A 23,842-nucleotide genomic window follows, 5' to 3' on the forward strand; every position below is an offset into this window, starting at 1 on the left:
CTATATTCTAGCAGATACATTACCACTCCCAAGTTCACCTCCAAGGCACTCACTGTTGTGATTCGGAAATATATTGCCAAAACCTCAGTGTGTCTCTGGGTCAAAATCCTGAATTCCCTCCCTAATGACATGTGATCTGCCTACAGCACATGGACTATGGTGGTTCAAGAAGACAGATCACCATCATCTTCCCATGGGAAACTAGAAACTGACAATAAATGCTGGGAAGCCAGCAATGCCACATCTCATGAGTGAATTAAAGAATTCTAAAACTTTTTGTCGGTTTTGTTGAGTTTCAATTCTTCATGTAGTAAGATTTGGTTCCACAGCTCATTTAACAGCATTCTAAAATACACTAGAAATTACATACTATATGTTGATTGGAGATCATTTTTATCCCTGTTCAGTAGTCTATTTATCTACTTATTTATAACATATGAGAAACTAGTCAACAGCTTTCAAGACACCTGGTGCAATTTATGGTGTTACCCAAAGAAGAACTGATTAGCTTTTCGCAAAGCTCTGAATCCTGGAATTTTTACGAAGCACCCATTAACTTTGGGACATGGAGTGAATTGATCTTGTTTTGTGTTATGGATTGTCACAGCTGTCTAAATGTGAACAGACTTCAAAGTTAGTTGTTAGATATACATTGGATTGAAGCCTCCTCAGATTGAAATAAAATACCATTCTTATTTTGCAATTCTGTATTTGCTGCTAAAACTAAGCAGGGAAAGGCTTCAAGGAGAAGTTGCATATTTACAATGTTCAGTAGCACAGTAATGAGTGCCTTCTTTATTTGCACAATGTTGTTAATTACTTTTCATAGATCCTTGTCACAATGTAGGAGCGTGTAGGTTAACCTGTATGGGTTAACTAAATTACATTTGCTACTTTGCAGAAATTTTATCAGAGTTGTAGGAATTGGGTTTCAACTGGCATTTTAATAATCTTTTTAGTATGTATTGTTTAAAAACTTTTAAAATCTAATTGAAAAACAAAATGTTCAATACTTTAGGGATCCTGAAAAAAATTGGGACTCAAATCGTGTGAAAGGTCTTGTTGCCACTCTTCTCTCTGTGAAAGATGTCTCCACAGCAACAGCTCTAGAAGTGGTTGCTGGAGGTCGTCTGTATAATGTCGTGGTGGACACTGAGGTAAATGAAAAGCACAGATAATACTATATTAACACAAGCCAACTAACCTAAAACAAGTTTTTATCGTATTGCTGCACTTACATGCTAATGTCTTTTCTTTAAGTATTCCATGACCAATGTTGCTCTTAAAATTATTGTACTGATTTACTCCGCACTGTTTCTTTGTTTAGGTAACAGGCAAGAAACTTTTAGAAAAAGGGGAGCTCAAACGAAGATACACCATCATACCACTCAACAAAATTTCTTCTAAATGTATTAATGAAAGTATTGTTAAGACAGCCAAAAATCTGGTAAGCCCAGAATGTTGAGAATTTGGACTGTGAACCTAATGATGATCCTGCATTTACAGTCCACTTTTTGTTTGTATGTGTGTGCTTTATAAAATGAATTGGTACATACGAATGTTTAAACTACCTCTAGACCTTAGTTTGGGTTTAAAAACTACACTGTATGACAAATAACCTGCTGTGACAGCATTATGTGAATGCCCCTATACCCAAGGATTGCAGAGGTTCAAAAGGTAGCTCACTACCACCACTTCCAGGGGAATCTGGAATGGGTAATAAATGCACCTCGACCCAGCAATTCCCATGAGCAAGTTTAAAATAAAAATAGCATAAAAGGTGATCGTGGAGGAATGAGCACTAGCTAGTCCTGGAGACATTTGATCTTGTTCTCCATAAATACTGAAATTGAAGACAGAGACTTCTCCATTTCAGTTTGTTTGAGTTTTACCCATGTGTGGGGATCCAGCTTGCAAGCTGTGAAGTTAATTTTTGGATTGTCTTTGTATCTAAGATTGAATTCTCGAGCTGTACCTTTGCTATGTGAGAATCCTCCATGCAAGCCACATGACTACCCCAATGAAGCTGAGTTTTGATGAACATGCTTTAAATGCCAGATTGTTGGTCTAAAACACCCCAAAAAAAAACATGAAATGGATCTTCATTAATGATGTTTGGTTCTTTAAATTTGAAATAGAGAAAACAATTCCGTTACTGGAGAAGTCTGAGACTAGAAGTCTCAAATGTAAGATTTTTAACACATCCATTTTCTCCCTGAATTATCTTATAGTTCAAGATATGGTGATGAACAGCACAAATGCATTTAAGGGAAACTAGATGAGCATGTCTGTGCTGTAGACTGTGCAACTGTATATAAAACTCCAGTATGTTGCCTGTCTTGCAGCTGATTTATAGTTTTTCTTGGTTTCTTTATTTCAGGTGGGTGTGGATAATGTGCACACAGCCTTGTCACTTGTTGGATATGAGCATGAATTAAAGAAGGCAATGGAATATGTTTTTGGGTCTGTGTTAGTATGTGACTGCTTGGATAATGCCAAGAAGGTGACTTTTGATCCTCGGATAATGACGAAGACAGTCACGATTGGTGGAGATACCTTTGACCCGCAGGGAACGTTAAGTGGAGGCTAGTTTTCTTATTTATTTGGGACAGATTGTTCAAACACTGTTGTGTTCATTGTATTGCTTCCTGGACCACATCATAAAAATAAGTATCCTAGAACCACACTAAAATTACCTCAAATTGGTACATTATACTCTCCAAGAACCAAATACAAAACTTGTCTTTTCTCACTTCACAGTACTTAAATAAAATAGCTTGTACTGGAAGTCTCAAACTGGCTTATTTAATATTACCAATGAAACAATTATGTTCAGTAAAATAATGCTCAAACTATCACCATTCTGTTTATCAAACAAAATACAATTCCCATTTTCCCTTTTGTTAAATTAATCATTTTATCACCTTGGGCTATGTGCTTCTCGTCAAAATCTTTGAACAGCAAATCAATGAATAATCTTAACTACAAGCAGTAGAGTCATAGAGTTGTACAGCACAGAAATAGACCCTTTGGTCCAACGTGTCCATGCTGACCAGATATCCTAAACTAATATCAGCCCATTTGCCAGTACTTGGCCCGTATAACCTCTAAACCCTTATTCTTATACACACCCAGATGCCTTTTAAATGTCATAATTGTGCCAGCCTCCACCACTTCCTCTGGCAGCTTATTCCATACACGCACCACCATCAGTGTGAAAAGTTGCCACTTAGATCCCTTTTTATACCTTTTAGTTTCTCACCCGAAACATATGCCCTCTAATTCTGGACTGTCTGAGCCCAGGGAAAAGACTTTATCTATTTACTCTATCCATGGCCCTTATGATTTTATAAACCTCTATAAGGTCACCCCTCAGCCTCTGATGCTCCAAAGAAAACAAACCCAGCCTATTCGGCCTCTCCCTACACATCAAATCCTCCAACCCTGGCAACATCCTTTATAAATGTTTTTTGAACCCTTTCAAGTTTCACAACATTCTTCTGATGGCAAGGAGACCAGAATTGCGCGCACTATTCTAAAAGTGGCCTAACCCTAATGTCCTGTACAGCCTCAACATAACCTCCCAACTCCAGTACTCAATGCTCTGACTAATAAAGGAAAGCATACAAAATGCCTGCTTCACTATCCTATCCACTTGTGACTCCACTTTCAAGAAACTATGAGCCTATACTCCCAAGGTCTTTGTTCAACAATACTCCCCAGGACCTTCCCATCTAAGTGTATAAGTCCTGCCCTGATTTGCCTTTCCAAAACGCAGCACCTCATGTTTATCTGAATTAAACTCCACCTGCCACTCATCGGCCCATCTAATCAAGATCCTGTTGTATGCAGAGGTAACCTTCGCTGTCCACTATGTGTCCAGTTTTGGTGTCATCTGTAAATTTGCAGACTATACTTCCTACGTTCACATCCAAATCATTTATATAAATGATACCACTGGTCACAGGCTCCCAGTCTCAAAAGCAACCCTCCAACATCCTCTGTCTTCTACCTTCAAGCCAGTTCTATATCCAAGTGGCTAGTTCTCCCTGTACTGCATGAGATCTAACCTTGCTAACCAGTCTCCCATGAGGAACCTTGTCAAACACCTTACTGAAGTCCATACAGATCACGTCCACCACTCTGCCCTCATCAATCCTCTTTGTTACTTCTTCAAAAAAGCTCCATCCAGTTAGTGAGACATGTCCCATGCACAAGCCATGTTCACTACCCCTAATCAGTCCTTGCCTTTCCAAATACATGTAAATCCTGTCCCTCAAGAATCCCTCCAACAACTTGCCTTCCACCGATGTTGGCTCACCGGTCGACAGTTCCCTGGTTTTTCATTACCATCTTTCTTTAAATAGTGGCACCATGTTAGCCAACCTCCAGTTTTCTGGCACCTCACCTGCAACTATCAATGATACAATTATCTCAGTAAGGGGCTCAGCAATCACTTCCCTAGCTTTCCAGAGAGTTCTCGGGTACACCTGATCAGGTACTGGGCATTTATCCACCTTTATGCGTTTTAAGACATCCAACACCACTACCTCTGTAATATGGACATTTTTCAAGATGTCACCATCTATTTCTCCACATTCTATATCTTCCATGTCCTTCTCCATAGTGGACACTGATGCAAAATACTCATTTAGTATCTCCCCATCTCCTGCGGCTTTACACACAGGCTGTCTTGCCGATCTTTGAGGGGCCCTATTCTCTCCCCAGTTATCCTTTTGTCCTTTTAATGTATTTATAGAATCCCTTTGGATCCTCCTTTTAACCTTATTTGCCAAAGCTATCTCATGCCTTCTTTTTGTCGTCTTGATTTCCCTCTTAAGTATACTCCTACTGCCTTTATACTCTTTGAAGGATTCACTCGATTTCTGCTGTCTATAGCTGACAAATGCTTCCTTTTCTTAACCAAAATCTTAATTTCTCTAGCCATCCAACATTCTTTACACTTACCAGCTTTGCCTATCACCCTCACAAGATATACTGTCTCTGGACTGTCGTTATCTCTTCTTTTTTAAGGCTTCCCACGTTTCGGCCATCCCTTTGCCTGCAGCATCTGTCAATGTTCTGAAAGGTTTTAAATTAGATTCCCTACAATATGGAAACAAGCCCTTTCACCCAACAAGTCCAACACCGACCTTCCAAAGAGTAACTCACCCAGACCCATTCTCCTACCCTATATTTACTCCTAACTTGGCAATTTAGCATGCCCAATTCACCTGACCTGCACATCTTTTGGATTGTGGGAGGAAACCGGAGCACCTGGAGGAAACCCATGCAGACCCGGGGAGAATGTGCAAACTCCATACAGACAGTCCCCAAGGTGGGAGTCGTACCCAGGTTCCTGGCGCTGTGAGGCTGCAGTGTTAACCACTGAGCCACTGCTGCCGGTAGGTCTTGCCTAATACTGTCAAAATTGGCCTTCCTCCAATTTAGAATTTAAATTTTTAAAACTTGTAGAACTCTGGTCTATCCTTTACCATCATTATTTTAAAACAAATAGAATTATGGTCGCTAGCCCCAAAGTGCTCTCCTACACTCACTTGCCCTGCCTTATTTCTCAAGAAAAAGTCAAGTTTTGTACCTTCTCTCGTAGGTAAATCCACATACTGAATCAGAAAATTTTCTTGAACACCCTTATCAAAATCTTCTCCGTCTAAATCCTTAAAACTATGGCAATCCCAGTCTATGTTTGGAAAGTTAAAATCCCCTACCATAATCACCCTATTATTTTTCAGATAGTTGAGATCTCCTTACAAATTTGTTTCAAAATTTCCTGCTAACTATTGGGAGGTCTGTAATTCAATCCCAATATGGTGATCATCCCTTTCTTATTTCTCAGTTTCACCCAAATAACCTCCCTGGATGTATTGTCAGGAATATACCCCCTAAGTACAACCATAAAGCTTATCCCTTATCAAAAATGTCACTCCCTCACCTCTCTAGGCCCCTTTCTATCCTTCTTATGTAATTTATCTTCTGGAACATTGAGCTGCCAATCCTGTCCATTCCTGAGCCATGACTAATTACTATAATCTCCCAGTCTCATATTCTCACCTTACCCTGAGTTCAACTGCCATCCCTATTAGGCCTCTTGCATCGAAACAAATGTAATTTAATTTCAGTCCTTAATGTCTGTTTTGTTCCTGCCTGCCCTGACTGTTCGACCTGAAAAAGGGTTACACCCGAAATGTCGATTTCTGCACCTCCCGATGCTGCCTGGCTTGTCTTGTTCTTCCAGCCTCCTGCCTGTCTTCTTTGGATTCTAACATTTGCAATTTTTTTGATTCCGTCTCATACATTCAGGTGGATGGATTACCTCCAGGAAAATGTATCTGTGGCTTTTCTTTCTTTCTATAACTGCCATCCAACACACCCCCTAGCTCCTGAAAATTCATTATTGCCTCTAACTGTCACTCCAACTGATCTGATAGGATTCACAACCAAAAACATTTCTTGCAGACATAATAATTAGTAACATGGAAACTCTCCTTAAACTCCCACATCTCACTCTACTAAAGCCCATCTTTGTTCCTTCACAACCTATAGACCCAGAAAATAGCACTGCCTTTTTGCTCTTAAAAAAAGTGATCCAGGCTAACTTAGTACTTATGGTTTATATTTTTAAAATTTAATCAAGAGACAGATCTCAATGAAAGATATATAATCAAAAAAGAACCCCTACTACTCACTATTGTAGATTTAGAGCAAGGTTACACTCAAAAACTATGCACTTATCTGGTTCTGTGCTGTGAGCTCTCCCATACAGGTTCCTTCAAGGTCACCTGTGAATTTTGCTGTTATTAACCTTTCCTAGACGCACTTCGATGTCCAGAGATAGTTGAACTCATACAACAAAGGCAGTAACTATGCAGATTCACTGCTGTGTCAAACAGCAGTATAGGTTTCTTTGTCTGACCATGTGGTCACTGTCTTTGTCTTCCTCCTTTGTGCCATTGTTTTGATCTTTTTTTCCCCAAAGTTCCAAACAATGCAACAACTTATAAAACAGTAATTGCTGCTCCTGGAATTCGAGGAAATCAACCTCCGCACATAAAATAGCTCAAAAAAGGAGTAGCTGTAACAGCCACAATTTTTTCCGTCCTCCATCTTGGATTACCCACATCACAAAACAGTAGATTTATGGTAACTGTAAAGTTGGTCTAATTAAAAACAAACCAAAATACTTGATCTGAGGGAGACAGAACTGAACCATCATAACCATCCTTTAGCACTTTTATATTGCAGCTCTTGAAATCTCTTGAATATGCTGCCTTCCAATGTGCTGTCTAAGATCCTCTTTCACAGTTGTTTTTTAAATGTATTTGAAGTACAAGTAAATGATCAGTAATTTAAAAGTTTCGAAGCATTTGCCCAAATAACTGCCGCTGCAAGTCACATCAAGACTTGTTTTAAACTGGTTATTGAATTGAATGACCGCAGTCTCTCTGCAGAAACCAAAGGAATAGTGCAGTAAAAATCCATTTGATAGCTGTGTACAGCCACATTTTCAAATACAGTGCCCAGCAATCAGCCACATATTTGTAGTTTACATATGCCTGGCAAACTCCCTTTCTAGGGTTATTAAATATCAATTGGATCAGGATATATCTGGGTATTTACTAATGTACTGTGTAGAGAAAAAGATGAAAATATCCAATAGACAAAATTACCCTTTGCAACCCTAGAATGAATGCAGGAGAGTCTGTTTCCAGCATTACTTTGATAAGTGTTTTTAGTCAGTCTACTTCATTATTTGGTCCTGTTAAAATGAAGGCCACCCCTTTATTTCCATGCTGTTGAAGTTTGTGGGCCACAGTGAGCAGAAATGTGCTTTTATCTGGTGCTTTTCATTTCCAATTGCAAGATTTATGAATGGATAGGTGAGGCATTTGTGACCCTTCTCTGTACTAATTGTGTTAACCAGGTGCTCGTGTGCAGTCTGCCTCTGTGCTGGTTAAACTCCAAGAGCTGAAGGATGTCCACAATGAGCTCAAGTCAAAACAAACTGAATTGCAGCAAGTGGATAAAGAGCTGGCAAGTCTCCAGAATATTGTTGAAATGTATGTCTACTTCTTGGGTTATTAAAACATCTTTTATTCTCCCGAAATTATTATTTGAAATGCTGAAAGTGTATAAATCGACAACTGTTTATACAAGTTAACATTCTAGCTGTCTCCATCTCCACTCCCCCACCCTCCCCACTGCAAGGAGAGAACTTAGATTTGTATAACACTATGCCAAGCCTCTCAAAAACATTCAACGTGCTTCACGTGCAAAGTTTTATTTTGATGTATTTTGCTTGTCTTATTGGCAAAAAAAAACCCTTCAAACCTCATCACCAAACAAATAGCTGATCAATTTGTGGTGCTTGTTAAGAAGTAGTGCTGGACGAAAACTGGCAGAGAGAGCTCTATTGCCAAAACTCTTAACTGAACTATTGAAATGGATAGGGAGCTTCTGTTTCCTCTCTTTCAAAAGAGAGGCAGCTCAGACCATGTAAATTGCCCCTTAATATAACACTTCTATGTCAGCTTAAATTGGGCTTGCATCCACAAGCTTCAGACTCAGCCAGAATCTGGTTTTTAGGTCCTGATTGGACAGGCACAAAGGTCAGCTTCTTGGCTCCATTCCACTTGCAAATCGTTTTCCTGAACTGCGAGGGGGTTTGTGCGTGGAATTATGCTGCAATTTCCTAATTTGCCTTTGGGTTCCCAGTAGCATTCCGGGTTCAAAGCAGCTGTCTGATAGCACTGAGGAAGCAGGGCCAGAGCTCTAGGCAGCCTTAGAGGCCCTCCCATCTTTCTTGGCTTCAGCAGCCACCTTAGGCCATGTTTTAAAAGTTGTACGTTCTAACCATACAACAATGGCTCAGCAGCTGAGAGGTTCTTTTTATTTTTAAATTTTGAAAAAACTTGAGTGAGGTCATCTTCCAATATCCAGAATCCTTAATTGAATACATTAATTGGCCAGTTCAGGAGAAATTGCAGTTGAATGTTCCTCTTCAATTCTAACTCCCAGCTGAACCTGATGACAGGATCCTGAAGCCCACAAGAAAAAGCTTGCACTCGAAGTTAGTGTTTCGAACTCTGAACTCTTACTCCAATTCCACTGACATTTTCCATGTATTCTTTACTAGACTATGTTGGTTATATCAGGCTTACTCCCGAGTTTGGGGTTTTGTGTTTCTCTGCAAGGAGCTTTTCAGGCACCGTCGTACTGGAATCAGTCTGTTTCTGTTAGTTGCCGTTCTCCTTCTCTGCTGCCCAGTAGCCATTATTCTACTGCTTGTTGACTGTTTCTCATTGTTGATGACATTGTTTAACTGCTTTTCTGGTATACACTACTCATTATTGAGACCACAACTGAGTTCCTTGAATGACACTCTACTGTTTCAGATACATCTTTTATTTCTTCATTACCATTTATAATTACCTCTTGCATCATCAATCTCTTTTATTGTTTAATCATTAACCATCTTGTTCCATTCCACACCCCACCACACAATAGCTTTCTTACCACTGTGTATGTGTGCAAAAATAGTAACATGTAAAGCCTATTCCAGTTCTGACATGAAGTTTTGACATTGTTTTCCTTCTACAGTCTCTGAGACCTTTTTTTTTCTGTATGCTATCTCAATTTTCCATGACTTTTCCTCAAGAAAATCTCAAATAGTGTGCTCGTGGATACTATGGCGCTCCATCAATTCATGGACTCATTCATCTGCCACACCAATCTCTGAATTTGGGTGTTAGTTAGTTGGTGCTGTAAGGAGCCTCCAGCGTATCTGCAAATCCATTGCATTCTACCACAGGACTTCGAGCATTTAAGACTTTGAAGTTTCCAGCCTTTGGCCTTCCACTTGCCAAAATGCATCTGTATCTGTCAATCTGCTGAATCGCTTCCTCACCTCCTGTCTTTTATGCTCTTCTGCAAGTAATAGCCTTCATCTGCCCATCAAAGCTTTTCTCCTTCTGGTACTTTAGCCATATTTTGATCCCTTAAGTCCAACCGGCACAGACTTGAACGTTTATGACGTGCATCTAGTTTAACCATTCATCATCAAATCTGACTGGATCTGTTGATGCTATCAGACCTTGCTAATCTCTGCTCAGAGCTTCCATAGTTTCACAATCAAAGATGTTCCTATTCTTTTTAGCCATTATTGAGTCTGTTGTTAGGCTATTCTCCACCCTTGCCTCCAACAAATGACAGACCCATGAACCATGATATAATAATTGAGACCGTCATTCTCTGCCTTATTTTTCTCCCTCTCCCCCTCTATCTACTCGTTGCTGTTCAACAAGCCATACCTTCTCCCACGGACCCACTTGCCTTAGCTGTGACTTTACTTTTTTTTAAGACAGTACCAAATGTTCTAAGTAGCCAGTACTGGACCAGTTTCTTTTCTCCACTTTGTCGATTTATATATTGCAAAACTGTTATTGACAACTGATCCTTTGTAAGTCCAAGTGCCCTGTTATTTTACAAGCCTTTCTGTTCTGATTCTGAATGAATATCAGAGCCAGAAACCAATATCTGGTGTCTCACCCATTTCCCTTCCCAACCCTGATCCATTTTATTCAAACTTTTCCTCATTATTTTTGATCTGTTCCACAGGTATAAATCATGCACTTCCTCATGACTGAAAAGCCTGGTGGTAGTAGTAAAGCTGGGCTGCTGAAAAGAGTATACGCATGCTTTTGGACTCCTTTTGTAAAAGGCACTGGCCAGATTTAAAGTTCGTGTATGTGGCCAGTGAAGTTTTGTGGGTTAAATTTTGGCAGTGTAATGAAAAAGATGATAACTACAGAGATATCAAAGAACAAGAAAGGGAAAGGCATGACTATTTATTTAACTGTTTAGGCCAAAGTGACTCAGTAAACAAATTGAAAACACCCTTCTTTGTGTTCTGATGTGTCACATTTGATGATACAGATTATTTTTTTTTCTCTCAAATCTTTTCAGATACCGAAAGCTGAAACAGCAACGTGAATTAAAATCTCAGGAGGAAGAATTACTATTAGTGAAGCTTCAACAGAGCTCCTACCACAAACAGCAGGAGGAATTGGAAACCCTTCAAAAAACTATTGGTATATGGTACTATAAATCTGGGGTGGGGATGGAATTTGTGAAATTTTAAGTATAATTTTCATGAAAGCAGGATATCGTCAGAGAAGAATATATTCTAGCATGCTATTTTATATGGCCTCAATTTTGAATACTTGTTTAAATGTTAATGTGTAAAATGGCTGCTTTGCATTACTTCTGGGAGAAGGCTTTGAAGTACGGTGGCTGGCTTTTGTTTCTGTTAACATTGTTACTAAAAGTGATAAAATGGCATCAGTGGGGTGTATCATTGGAACTGAATCTATCGCTTTGTATGTTAAAAGAGTAACCTGCCAAAATACCTAGTGAGGTAAGCTTCAGTAGCTAGTTTGGCTTTAGAAAGGGAAGATTTTGACTAAATTTTGCTTCTTTCAAAAAAGAGAATCAGCGATTACTATTGCCCTTTATAATCTGAAATCAAAAAGAGTCATAGAGATGTACAGCATGGAAACAGACCCTTCAGTCCAATTCGTCCATGCCGACCAGATATCCTAACCTGATCTAGTCCCATTTGTCAGCACATGGCCCATATCCTCTAAACCTATCCTATTCATATACCCATCAGATGCTTTTTAAATGCTGTAATTGTACCAGCCTCCACAACTTTCTCTGGCAGCTTATTCCATACATGGCAGTGTCCTTTGTGTGAAAACTTTGCCTCATAGATCCCTTTTATATCTTGCCCCTCTCATCCTAAACGTATGTCATTTAGTTCTAAATTCCCCCACTCCAGGGAAAAGACTTTGTCTATTTGTCCTATCCATGCTCCTCATGATCTTATAAACTTCGAAAAGGTCACCCCTGAGCATCCAATGTTTCAAGGAAAACAGCCCCAGTCTATTCAGCCTCTCCCTATAGCTCAAATCCTCCAACACTGGCAACATCCTTGTAAATCTTTTCTGTACCCTTTCAAGTTTCACAACATCCTTCCAGAAGGGTGACCAGTATTGCACGCAATATTCCAAAAGTGGCCAAACCAATGTCCTGTACAGCCGCAACATCACCTCCCCATACTCTATTCTCTGACCGATAAAGGAAAGCATACCAAATGCCGTCTTCACTATCCTACTACCTGCAACTCTACTTTCAAGGAGCTACGAACCTGCACTCCAAGGTCTTTGTTCAGCAACACTCCACAGGACCATACCATTATGTGTAAAAGACCTGCTCTGATTTGTTTTTCCAAAATGCAGCACCTTGCTTTTATCTAAATTAAACTCCGTCTGTCACTTCTCAACCCATTTGCCCATCTGATCAAGACCTCTTTGTAATCTGAGGTAAAGTTCTTTGCTAACCACTACACCTTCAATGTTGGTGTCATCTACAAACTTACTAACTATGCCTCCTATATTCACATCCAAATCATTTATGTAAATGATGAAAAATAGTGGACCCAGCATCAATCCTTGTGACACACCACTGGTCACAGGCCTCCACCACCATCCTCTGTCTTCTACCTTCGAGCCAGTTCTGTATCCATTTGGCTTGTTCTCCTTGTATTCCATGAAATTTCACCTTGCTAACCAGTCTCCCATGGGGAACCTTGTCGAACACCTTACTGAGGTCCATATAGATCATGTCCACTCCTCTGCCCTCATCAATCCTCCTTGTTATTTCTTCAAGAAACTCAATCAAGTTTGTGAGACATGATTTCCCACGTGCAAAGCCATGCTAACTATCGCTAATCAGTCCTTGCCTTTCTAAATACATGTAAATCATGTCCCTCAGGATTCCCTCCAAAAACTTGCTCACCACCACGTCAGGCTCACTGGTCTACAATTCCTTGGCTTGTCCTTACCACCTTTCTTAAATAGTGGCACCACGTTACACAACCACCAGTCTTCTGGCACTGCACCTGTGACTATCAATGATCCAAATATCTCACTTTTATATCACCATCTATTTCCCCACTTTCTATATCTTCCAGGTCCTTCTCCACAGTAAACACTGATGCAAATTACTCGTTTAGTATCTTGCCCCACCTTCTGCGGCTCCACACATAGGCTGTCTTGCTGATCTTTAAGTGGCCGTATTCCATCCCCAGTTACCCTTTTGTCCTTTTAATGTATTTATAAAAATCCTTTTGGATTTTCCTTAACCCTATTTGCCAAAGTATCTCATATGCCCTTTTGCCCTCCTGATTTCGCTCTCCTACTGCCTTTAATAGTCTTCTAGGGATTTATTCGATCTCTCCTATTTGTACCTGACGACATGTACTTCCTTCTTTTTCTTAACCAAAATCTTAATTTCTCTAGTCATTCATCATTCCCTACACCTACCAGCCTTTCCTTTCACCCAAACAGGGATATACGTCACTGGGCTCTCGTTATCTCTTTTTTTTTAAGGCTACCCACTTTTCAGCTGGCCCTTCTCCTGCAAACATCAGCCCTGGCATGAATTGTTCAAGCTTTAAAACACATTAATGAGATTCTTTATCGAAAGTCTTCTGATTTAAATCAAAAGTAAATTTTGCTAATGCATCAAACTGCCCAAGAAGCTTGATTTAACAACAAGTAATTGTGAGATCTTTAATGTTAGGTTGGAGAATGTGTTAAATTCTCCAGGATAACTTACTTTTAATTTGTAAAAGTGACCTGAATACACGTGCTAGTATTTTTTGATGAAGGGATGTGGCCTTCGCTGGCTTGACCAATGTTTATTGCCCATCCCTAATTGACCTTGAGCTAGTTTGCTAGGTTCTTTCAGAGGGCAGTTAAGAGTCAATCATATTACTGAGAATCTGGAGTCACATGTGTTTAGTAAGAATTTTGGATTTTCTTCCCGGATGAATGTTAGTGAACCAGATGGATGTTTACAACAGTTGTCCGTGATTCTGTGGATGCCATTAGGCTAGCACTTAACACCATATTTTTATTGAACTCCCGTGTCACCATCTGATGTGTGGGTTTTGAACCCATGCCTCCAAAATGTTAAACTGCAAATCTAAAACACTAAACTAGTGACTTTGTCATTACTCTGCCTCCTGTAAATTTAAATTTCTTTACATTTGTAACTAAAGAAATTAATGATGCAAGGAACATTTTCTTGATGAGTATTTGGAACTGCCGTTTTTGCATTGCAAGACTTTTCCTTCTATTGTCCACAAAAATCTTGACAACTAACTTTTCATTTGCAATAATCAAATTGGTCATTATCGGATTGTCTCAAGTGTACTCTGCTACTTTTTGCTCAAAGAGATTAACCACAGAGTATACTGTGGTGTGACCTCAATGTAGCACATATTTATGGTGTCTTTTAATTTTAGATGAGTGTGAAGCAACACTGAAAAAAACAAAAGAAGTTCAAAAGAAGGCTGAAGAAAAGTACAAGATCTTGGAAAACAAAATGAAAAATGCAGAGTTTGAGAGGGAGAAAGAACTAAAAGCAGCTCAGAAAAGGCTTGATGATGCCAAAAAGAAGGCCGATTTGTCCAATAAGACGACTAAAGGGAAACAACAGGTGCTTAACATTACAATGAGATGTATAATTTGTCACAAATCCAGTTTGTCTGAATAAGAGATCTGTTGTGTTTGGTGGTGAGTCAAAGTTGCACAACTCTGATTTATTTTCCCCCTGTAATATGTGACAGAAAAGTGGAGTTAAAGATGTGTGCAGAACTCTTGGAATTAAGTTATTTTTGTAGGTTGAAGAATTGATTTGTATTGCTAAATTTCTAATTCTCACATTCACTCTCCCATTGTGTAAGGGGGAAATTGGACTGGACAACTCTTATGTCCCCAGGAACAATATTGGAGGTGACCTGAGAGTGGATTGCTCTTTTTAAAGTCACCGAGGGAGGGCCACATGTCCTATTCGTGCTCCTAGTTTCTATGGGAAAGGTGATTGATGGGAGAAATGAGCAAGGGAAGCTTAAAACTAAGTGTAAAGGCAAATGCTTGGTTCATGAAGTTGCCTTCACATGAAAGGAGATTTTACCCAGTTTGAAAATACGGATGTTTGTTCTTTCTAAAGATATATTAGGTCTATTGCTGTTGTCGCAGATTATACAAAATGCTGCCTGCATTCTGCATTGTTTCTTTTATCAACACATTGACATCTAACTTGTTTAAAATCATGTCTATCTGAAAGTAGATTTTCCACATTTCCTATTCAGGATCACTGGCTCTTTAACACATTTGCACTTGTTTTAAAAGAATTTTAAAATTTCGGTCCAGTTTCAATTTACAAAAGCTGGTTCCTTTTCAGTGGATGTTTGTCCAGGGGTTTTAATTTGTGTTCCAAAATGAAATGTAGGGGAAACGAGGAAAATCTTTCCCGTTGCTTTTTTTTTCCTCTCTGTTGATCCTAGTTTGTCATTTTTAATCTGTAGGAAGTGGATGCTTTGCTTTTAGAACTGGAAGAGTTGAAGCGTGAACAGACTGCATACAAACAGCAGATTGAGGCTGTGGATGAAGCCATCAAATCTTACAAAGAGCAGATTGAAAACATGGCTGAAGAACTAGCAAATAATAAGGTACTAATGTATTAAAATAGAAACTTATGATCTGCAAAGTGCAGGTCACGTGATTTTGATAATTGTATGTGTATTTCATTCTTTTAATTGCAGGAAGCCGTGAAGAAGGCTCAGGATGACCTGGCTAAACAAAAGGAAACCATAAAGTCTCAGAATAAAGAAATACAAATCAAAGCCAATTCCATATCTGAGTTAGTGAAACAAAAAAATGAAGCACAGCTGAAAATTCAGGAATTGGAGCACAACATTCATAAACATAAAAAGGACACTGCTGAGGCTGCTGCTAAGGTTAGTACAAGAGAATAAAGAGAAAGCAATAAGTGATTAATGGAAAGATTAATCACTGTACGATCACAAATTAATAGCAATGCTGCCAGGAATTAAGCATTTTGTGGGTTTAGAAAATGGGTTATGTACCAAATGACCGAGCTATTCGTAGTCTGTTTTCACTATCCTGAAAGATTGTTGGTGATCCTTGAGCAGTCTTCCTGTGAAGTTTTGGTTATAGCTCAGTTAGTTGTTCATAGTGAGAATTCTGCACATTGATTTCTGCTTTCAGTTTTCCAATGGAGACTTAAAGGCTGGCGCAAATAGAGTATATCATTTCCACTGTATTGTCTATGGGAAATGTGGCAGGATGATTTTCAAATGCTGTTGCTTGGGACCATGACTACCTAAATTATATGGAGTGATTTGAATGTAACCTGAATGATAAGAGCAAAAATATTAAACTTCTATCACTATTGTTCTAATTATTTTTCCACATTGAAGGTGGCAAAATCTATATAGCAACATAGCTGTAAAAATTGGGCCTACATTTATGTAAAATTTTACTATTACTTAACTGCAATTTCTATAACAGATTCAAATCCATGACAAATTATTTAACTGTATCCTCTATCCATATTTGTCTTTATTGTTGAATGTAATTTAAGCTTCCAGTTTGTTTCTATATTGACGACTGTCATACTTCTGAAGTAGAAGCCTAAATGCTGGTGTTTTTGGGGATCAAGATTGCTCTCGGCAATCAAAAATCTTTCCCCCTTCTCTGTTTTATCTATCTTTTAATAAAAGTTAACAATTGTTAGAATTCTGATGAAAGCAAACAGGTTTACATGAAAATAAAAATGAATTAGTAATTGTAGTGACAAAATAAAATTGTTTAATGTTACGTTATTTTAAATTAACACTTTTTAATGATTTTGTAAAATTAATGCTTTGGAATTTAGTGTTTTTTTTACTTTTTGACCACTTTACTACTTGAAACAAACTAATTACATTGTCCATGGGCATACAAGCAGGTAACTTGGGATCACCTAAGTAGCAAGAGTATACTGAGCAGGGAAGACTGTTGGGAATGATGTAAAGCACATTTGGAAAGTAGGGATCAAACGCTGAGCAACATTTAGACCAAAGGTAGAAGCGGGCGTGTTGACTGCAGAATTGTAGACTATTAGGTTGGGGATCAAGGTTAGTAAGAGTCATAGAGATGTACAGCACGGAAACAGACTCCTCGGTCCAAGTTGCCCATGCCAACTAGATATCCCAACCCAATCTAGTCCCGCCTGCCAGCACCCAGCCCGTAGCCCTCCAAACTCTTCCTATTTGTATACCCATCCAGATGCCTTTTAAATGTTGCAGTTGTACTAGCCTCCACGACTCCCTCTGTCAGCTCATTCCATACACATACCACCCTCTGCATGAAAACGTTGACTCTTAGCTCTCTTTTATATCTTTCCCCTCTCACCCTAAACCTATGCCCTCTAGTTCTGGACTCCCCCACACCAGGGAAAAGATTTTATCTCTTTATCCTGTCCATGCCCCTCATGATTTTATACACCTCTATGATGTCACCCCTCAGCCTCTGATGCTCCAGGGAAAACAGCCCTCGCCCATTCACCTTCTCCCTATAGATCAAATTCTCCAACCCTGGCAACATCCTTGTAAGTCTTTTCTGAGCCCTTTCAAGTTTCACAACATCTTTCCGATAGGAAGGAGACCAGTATTGCACGCAATATTCTAACAGTGGCCTAACCAATGTCCTGTACAGCCTCAACATGACCTCCCAACTCCTGTACTCAATACTCTGACCAATAAGGGAAAGCATACCAAATGACTTCTTAACTATCCTATTTACCTGCTATTCCACTTTCAAGGAGCTATGAACCTGCACTCCAAGGTCTCTTTGTTCAGCAAAACTCCCTAGGACCTTACCATTAAGTGTATAAGTTCTGCTAACATTTGCTTTCTCAAAATGCAGCACCTCTCGTTTATCTAAATTAAACTCCATCTGCCACTTCTCAGTCCACTGGCCTGCCTGATCAAGATCCTGTTGTAATCTGAGGTAACCTTCTTAGCTGTCCATTACATTTCCAATTTTGGTGTCATCTGCAAGCCGACTAACTGTACCTCTTAAGCTCTCATCCAAAACATTTATAGAAATGATTAAAGTAGTGGACCCAGCACCGATCCTTGTGACACTCCACTGGTAACAGGCCTCCAGTCTGAAAAACAACCCTCCACCACCGCCCACTGTCTTCTACCTTTTGAGCCAGTTCTGTGTCCAAATGGCTAGTTCTCCCTGTATACCATAAGATCTGTGAGAAAGACTTGTCAATTTGCTAGAATGCATCAAGTTAATGGAATTTGCTAAGGACAGCAGGAATGAAATTCCAATATTAAGTAGCTCGTTAGTGAGAGAGGCTGGTTGGTTAGGTGAGCCTGAAGAAGTCTACTTGTGAAATAAGGGCTGGAGTTTCTGGGGATAGATAGTGATACTGGTTATGTTAAAAATCAGTCTGAGATGGCGAATAATCCTGTACTGTAAATCAAGCAATGCATCAAACTTCTGTCTCTGGATGAAGCTGGAGGTAGATGGTTGTAGGAATCGGATTTAGTCTTTGTGACTGCTGGAGGAAGACCATTTGAAGGAGCTGCAAGCAGACCTGTGATCAGTAAATGAAGCAAAGATGTAGACTATAATGACTGTGTGCTATAAAGGTTTCTCATGGTCTTTTAAGAGTTTGAATCCTGCTTTCCTTTCCTTTTCCCTCTCCTGCGATTGTCAGGCTGAATATGGAACTTGTGAAACTTGACACTTTTATTAAAATGAGGTGACCTTAGGTAGATAACCTCTTTGCACTTAACGTAATTGCCATTCCCATTAAATGCACGGTCAGTATCCAAAATGGTGTCGTGTTCTATTAAATGTCAATGTAATAATTACTTAGAAATTCCACACCTGGTGCAAATGAGTGTAGAAAGCAAATTATGTTTGCAAGCTTTTGACAAATAGTTGGCTACTTGGTTTCCAGTGCAGGCAAAAAAGAATGATATTATCTTCATGAATCAAATGTTTAGCAGGATTTGTTTAAGAAGTCTGAATTATATTGTTGATCTTTACAATAGCTCTCTTCCTTTTCTTGATCTATTTAAAACTTGTGCAGGTAACCAAAATGCTGAAAGAGTATGATTGGATTACCTCTGAAAAACATCTCTTTGGCCAGCCCAACACAGTGTATGATTTTAAAGCAAATAATCCTAAAGAAGCAGGCCAGAGGCTTCAGCAACTACAGGAGAAGAAAGATATACTGAGCAAAAATGTGAATGTGAGGGCAATGAACATGCTTAGCCAAGCAGAGGAGCGGGTATGACTTGATATTTAAATCACTTTAGAGCACAGAAGAAACAAAAGTAAATTTGTAGTTCTCATATTCATAGAGCTGATGCTTTAATTCTTGCATATCTGATCTGACAGTTGGCAGTAAGAGAGCTATTTTGTTTTCTACTTAATACAAGTCCTCTTAAATGTAAATAAATTGTTCTCTTGGCCTTGCTTTTAGGCTTGAAAAAATGTCCCTGCAACAAAGATAATTATGATATTTAATTCCCTGTTAATCATAGCAGCTTCTAGGTGACTAAAGGTTGGCTTTGCATATGACAGCTTTTTATTAAGCCCTGTCAGTGATGTGATATGCTATTCTAGAAGTACTGGGCATGATTAATTTGTTCTGCTATTAAAAGAACATCTCAATTATTAAATACGAGCAATGATATGGATACGTGCTGACATCCATCACCTGCAGCTGTTTTTCTTTTCAAAAATGGTAAATATAGCCTTGTTAATAGCTATAATTAAGAGTCGTGTTTATCCAGTGATTGACTGAATGGATGTTCTGGGGTCTGGCATTTGGAACAGTTCTGTTTTATTATCGCTTCCTGACTTGGCATTTCTGCTGACTATTGGCTTTGTAATGAACAAGTCTCCCATGCATTTGAAAAGATTGACAGAAAATACTGTAAACAACACAAGGTTTTAAGGTTTTATGAGTCCTACATAATTACATAATGTGTGCATACCCATTAAAATTAAAGGTGGGTTCCTCTGAAATGACTGAGAATTGTATCCACTACTTTTCTATTTTGCTATTTGTCCATGAGGCTGTCTTTTGCAAGGCCAGCAATTGTTGCCCATCCCTAATTTTCCTTGAACTGAATGGCTTGATAGACTATCTGAGAGGATGTTTATGAGTCAACTACATTGCTGTTGATCTGGAGTCACATTACAGATTTTCTTCCCTAAAGAACATTAGTGAGACAGATGGTCATTTTCACTGATAGTTTTCAAGGTCACTATTACTGGAACCAGCTTTATATCGCAGATGTTTATTAATTGAAATAAAATTCCACCAACTGCTGCAATGTGGAATTTGAACCCATGTCCCCAGGGAATTTGCCTCTGCGTTTGAATTGCTCATCTAGTGACATTACCACTATACCACCACAAATTGTAGTTGTCAGTCTTGGACATCTACATGTTACTATATATAAGAAAGGTGTAACTGCATAAGAGGAACGTTCATAAATTCTAAGCTAACTCCCTTTATGCTTTTCACAGTACAATGATTTAATGAAGAAAAAAAGGATAGTTCAAAATGACAAATCAAAAATTCTTTCAACTATTGAAGAATTGGATAAAAAGAAAAATGAAGCCCTGAATATTGCTTGGAAACAGGTAAAAACTAATGCATATATCAATATTTTGTTGGCTTGGAAGTTGTTTTCTTTGTTTTTGAAGAAGCAGAATATACAAAACAAAATAAGTAAAGTCAAAAGTATATCAAGGAAAACACAAGTGTTAACTATTCTCCAATAGTCAGCCAGTAAGAAATAATTAGGACTCATTGGATAAGACCTAGAATTAATTATTCAAAGCTACAAATTTACTGATCTCAGACTAAAGTTGCTAGACTTTCTTTGAATATATTGTTTGTTGATGTTGACTTTCTTTTGCATTGATCAACAAATGAAAAGAAAACCACCGTCTACTTTGCCTCTTTTGGCTATGGGGATAAAAAAGACAAGTATATTCTTTTAAATTGTGTTGCTAAAAGGCTGGAATGAGGCAATGGACCCTCACTGCATTAATTTGGAATTGACAGAATTGTGAACTGTACCTCTTAAGCTTTAATATGCAATTTCAATGCATGTAGACTTTTTGTTTTAAATGTGTATGAATTCATTTTGTTACAACTTTTAAAATGAACCATCATACGTCACTAGATTCTTTACTTCAAATGTGGATTGATTCCATTAAGTCACTTATCAATTTGTGACTAAGCAGAATGTGCAACTTATAGGAAGCTCCTGGAACAAGTTAACTGTAGACGCTTGCTGAGCTGGAAGGTTCATTTCCAAACGTTTCGTCACCCTACTAGGTAACATCTTCAGTGGACCTCCGTGCGAAGCACTGTTGATCATTCCTGCTTTTTATTTATACGTTTGGGTTTATAGAGTCGTAGAGTCATAGATATGTACAGCATGGAAACAGACCCTTCGGTCCAACCCCTCCATGCCGACCAGATATTTCAACCCAATCTAGTCCCACCTGCCAGCACCCAGCCCATATCCCTCCAAACCCTTCCTATTCATATACCCATCCAAATGCCTTTTAAACATTGACATTGTACCAGCCTCCACCACTTGCGCTGGCAGCTCATTCCATACACGTACCACCCTCTGTGTGAAAACGTTGCCCCTTAGTTCTCTTCTATATCATTCCCCTCTCACCCTAAACCTATGCCTTCTAGTTCTGAACTCCCCGACCCCAGAGAAAAGACTTTGTCTTTTTACCCTATCCATGCCCCTCATGATTTTGTAAACCTCTATAAGGTCACCCCTGAGCCTCCGACGCTCCAGGGAAAAAAGCCCCAGCCTGTTAAGCCTCTGCCTATAGCTCAAATCCTCCAACCCTGGCAATATCCTTGTAAATCTTTTCTGAACCCTTTCAAGTTTCACAACATTTTTTCGATAGGAAGGAGACCAGAATTGCATGCAATATTCCAACAGTGGCCTAACGAATTCCTGTACAGCCGCAACATGACCTCCCAACTCCTGTACTCAATACTCTGACCAATAAAAGAAAGCAACCAAACACCACCTTCACTATACTATCTACATACGACTCCATTTTCAAGGAGCTATGAACCTGCACTCTTTGTTCAGCAATACCCTCTAGGACCTTACGTTAAGTGTATAAGTCCTGCTAAGATTTGCTTTCCCTAAATGCAGCACCTCGCACTTACCTGAATTAAACTCCATCTGTCACTTTTCAGCCCATTGGCCCATCTGGTCAAGATCCTGTTGTGATCTGAGGTAACCTTCTTCGCTGTCCACCACACCTTCCAATTTTGATGGTATTAGGCAAAAACATTCAAAAGCTGATTGGGGGCAGATGTTCAAAGGTAAAGAGACAGCTGGAAAATGGGAAGCCTTCAGAAATGAGATGGAGAATCCAGAGTAAATATATTCCTGTTAGGGTGAAAAGAAAGGCTGATAGGTACAGGGAATGCTGGATGACTAAAGAAATTGAGGGTTTCGTTAAGAAAAAGAAGGAAGCACATGTAAGGTATAGACAGGATAGATCGAGTGAATCCTTGAGTATAAAGGCAGTTGGAGTATACTTAAGAGGGAAATCCAGGCTGGTGATGTCATTTCCTGTGGTGATGTCACTTCTGGTTCTTTTTCTCAGGGGGTGGTAGATGGAGTCTAACTCGATGTGTTTGTTGATAGAGTTTCGGTTAGAATGCCATACTTCTAGGAATTCTCATGCGTGTCTCTGTTTGGCTTGTCCTAGTGACCCTCTCTTGCTAGTATTCTCACATACAGAGGAAGAAGGACACCACCTCGGCTGGGACAGCACATCCATTCTAGGGCAAGCCAAACCGAGACACACACGAGAATTCCTAGAAGCGTGACATTCCAACCAGAACTTTATCAACAAACACATTGAGTTAGACCCCATCTACCATCCCCTGAGAAAAAGAACAGGAAATGACAACATCACCACAGGAAATGGCGTCACCACCCCAAAGAAACCCAAACATTATAAATAGAAAGCAGAAATTATCAACAGTGCTTCTCCCGGAGGCCCACTGACAATGTTACCTAGTCGGGTGACAAAACGTCTGAAAATGAACCTTCCAGCTCCGTGAGCAAACCTACATCCAGGACCTCAAACTGAGCTACAAATCTTCTCAAAGCTCAACAAATTAACTGTAATCATTATATTTTCAACCTAATGTATTGCCCAATATCATTTTTGTTTTTTGACTTAACTCTTTTTTAACAGGTAGACAAAGATTTTGGCTCCATTTTCTCCACATTGCTTCCTGGAGCTAATGCCATGTTGGTACCTCCTGAAGGCAAGACCATTCTAGATGGAATTGAATTCAAAGTAGCTCTTGGTGATGCCTGGAAGGATAACCTTACCGAGCTTAGTGGTGGTCAAAGGTCTGTCTGAATGTTACTTATCTTTTAATGTAAATACTTCCTCTGTCAACCTTCAGCTATAGTAGTTTGCTTTCAGAACTTGCAGTTTGCCTCTCATGTAACTTTGCTGAAATTTTCATAAGAATATTGTGTCAAAGTTGGTCACCTATCAAGTGAGTGACAGGCTGGGCCATTAAGCACGTTGGCCCCATCTTTGGACATTATCAAGTGTACTACATATCTACAGCCAGATGGGCAGGTCTATGTACTAGAACTGATGAGACAGTACAGTTGTCCATAGCTTATAAACTAACTCTTAACGTTGTTCTCAGACTCTTATTTGACATTCTGAATTTCAGCTTGAACAGCGTGTGCAATTTCTGTTATTAGTCTGAAACTGTTTAGAAAGATAGAACTGTCCTTCATATGGTACCTTTCACAATGCCTTGATGAGATTTACGATATTACAAACCT

The 23,842-nt window shown here is 39.2% G+C and overlaps 1 protein-coding gene across 1 annotated transcript in view; it reads left to right on the plus strand.

Moving 5' to 3' along the window:
* Nucleotides 1-23,842, plus strand: part of smc2 (structural maintenance of chromosomes 2) — a 54,833-nt gene that overhangs the window by 26,531 nt on the left and 4,460 nt on the right. Inside the window, exons 12-22 of the mRNA XM_072588106.1 lie at nucleotides 1,019-1,157; nucleotides 1,328-1,447; nucleotides 2,381-2,585; nucleotides 7,943-8,078; nucleotides 10,984-11,108; nucleotides 14,390-14,583; nucleotides 15,455-15,598; nucleotides 15,692-15,886; nucleotides 19,045-19,245; nucleotides 20,496-20,612; nucleotides 23,229-23,389. Coding sequence (XP_072444207.1) covers nucleotides 1,019-1,157; nucleotides 1,328-1,447; nucleotides 2,381-2,585; nucleotides 7,943-8,078; nucleotides 10,984-11,108; nucleotides 14,390-14,583; nucleotides 15,455-15,598; nucleotides 15,692-15,886; nucleotides 19,045-19,245; nucleotides 20,496-20,612; nucleotides 23,229-23,389 — 1,737 coding nt within the window. The remainder of the gene's footprint in view (nucleotides 1-1,018; nucleotides 1,158-1,327; nucleotides 1,448-2,380; nucleotides 2,586-7,942; nucleotides 8,079-10,983; nucleotides 11,109-14,389; nucleotides 14,584-15,454; nucleotides 15,599-15,691; nucleotides 15,887-19,044; nucleotides 19,246-20,495; nucleotides 20,613-23,228; nucleotides 23,390-23,842) is intronic.

This window comes from Chiloscyllium punctatum, chromosome 2 (genome assembly GCF_047496795.1).
Source record: "Chiloscyllium punctatum isolate Juve2018m chromosome 2, sChiPun1.3, whole genome shotgun sequence".
NCBI classification, from domain to species: Eukaryota; Metazoa; Chordata; class Chondrichthyes; order Orectolobiformes; family Hemiscylliidae; genus Chiloscyllium; species Chiloscyllium punctatum.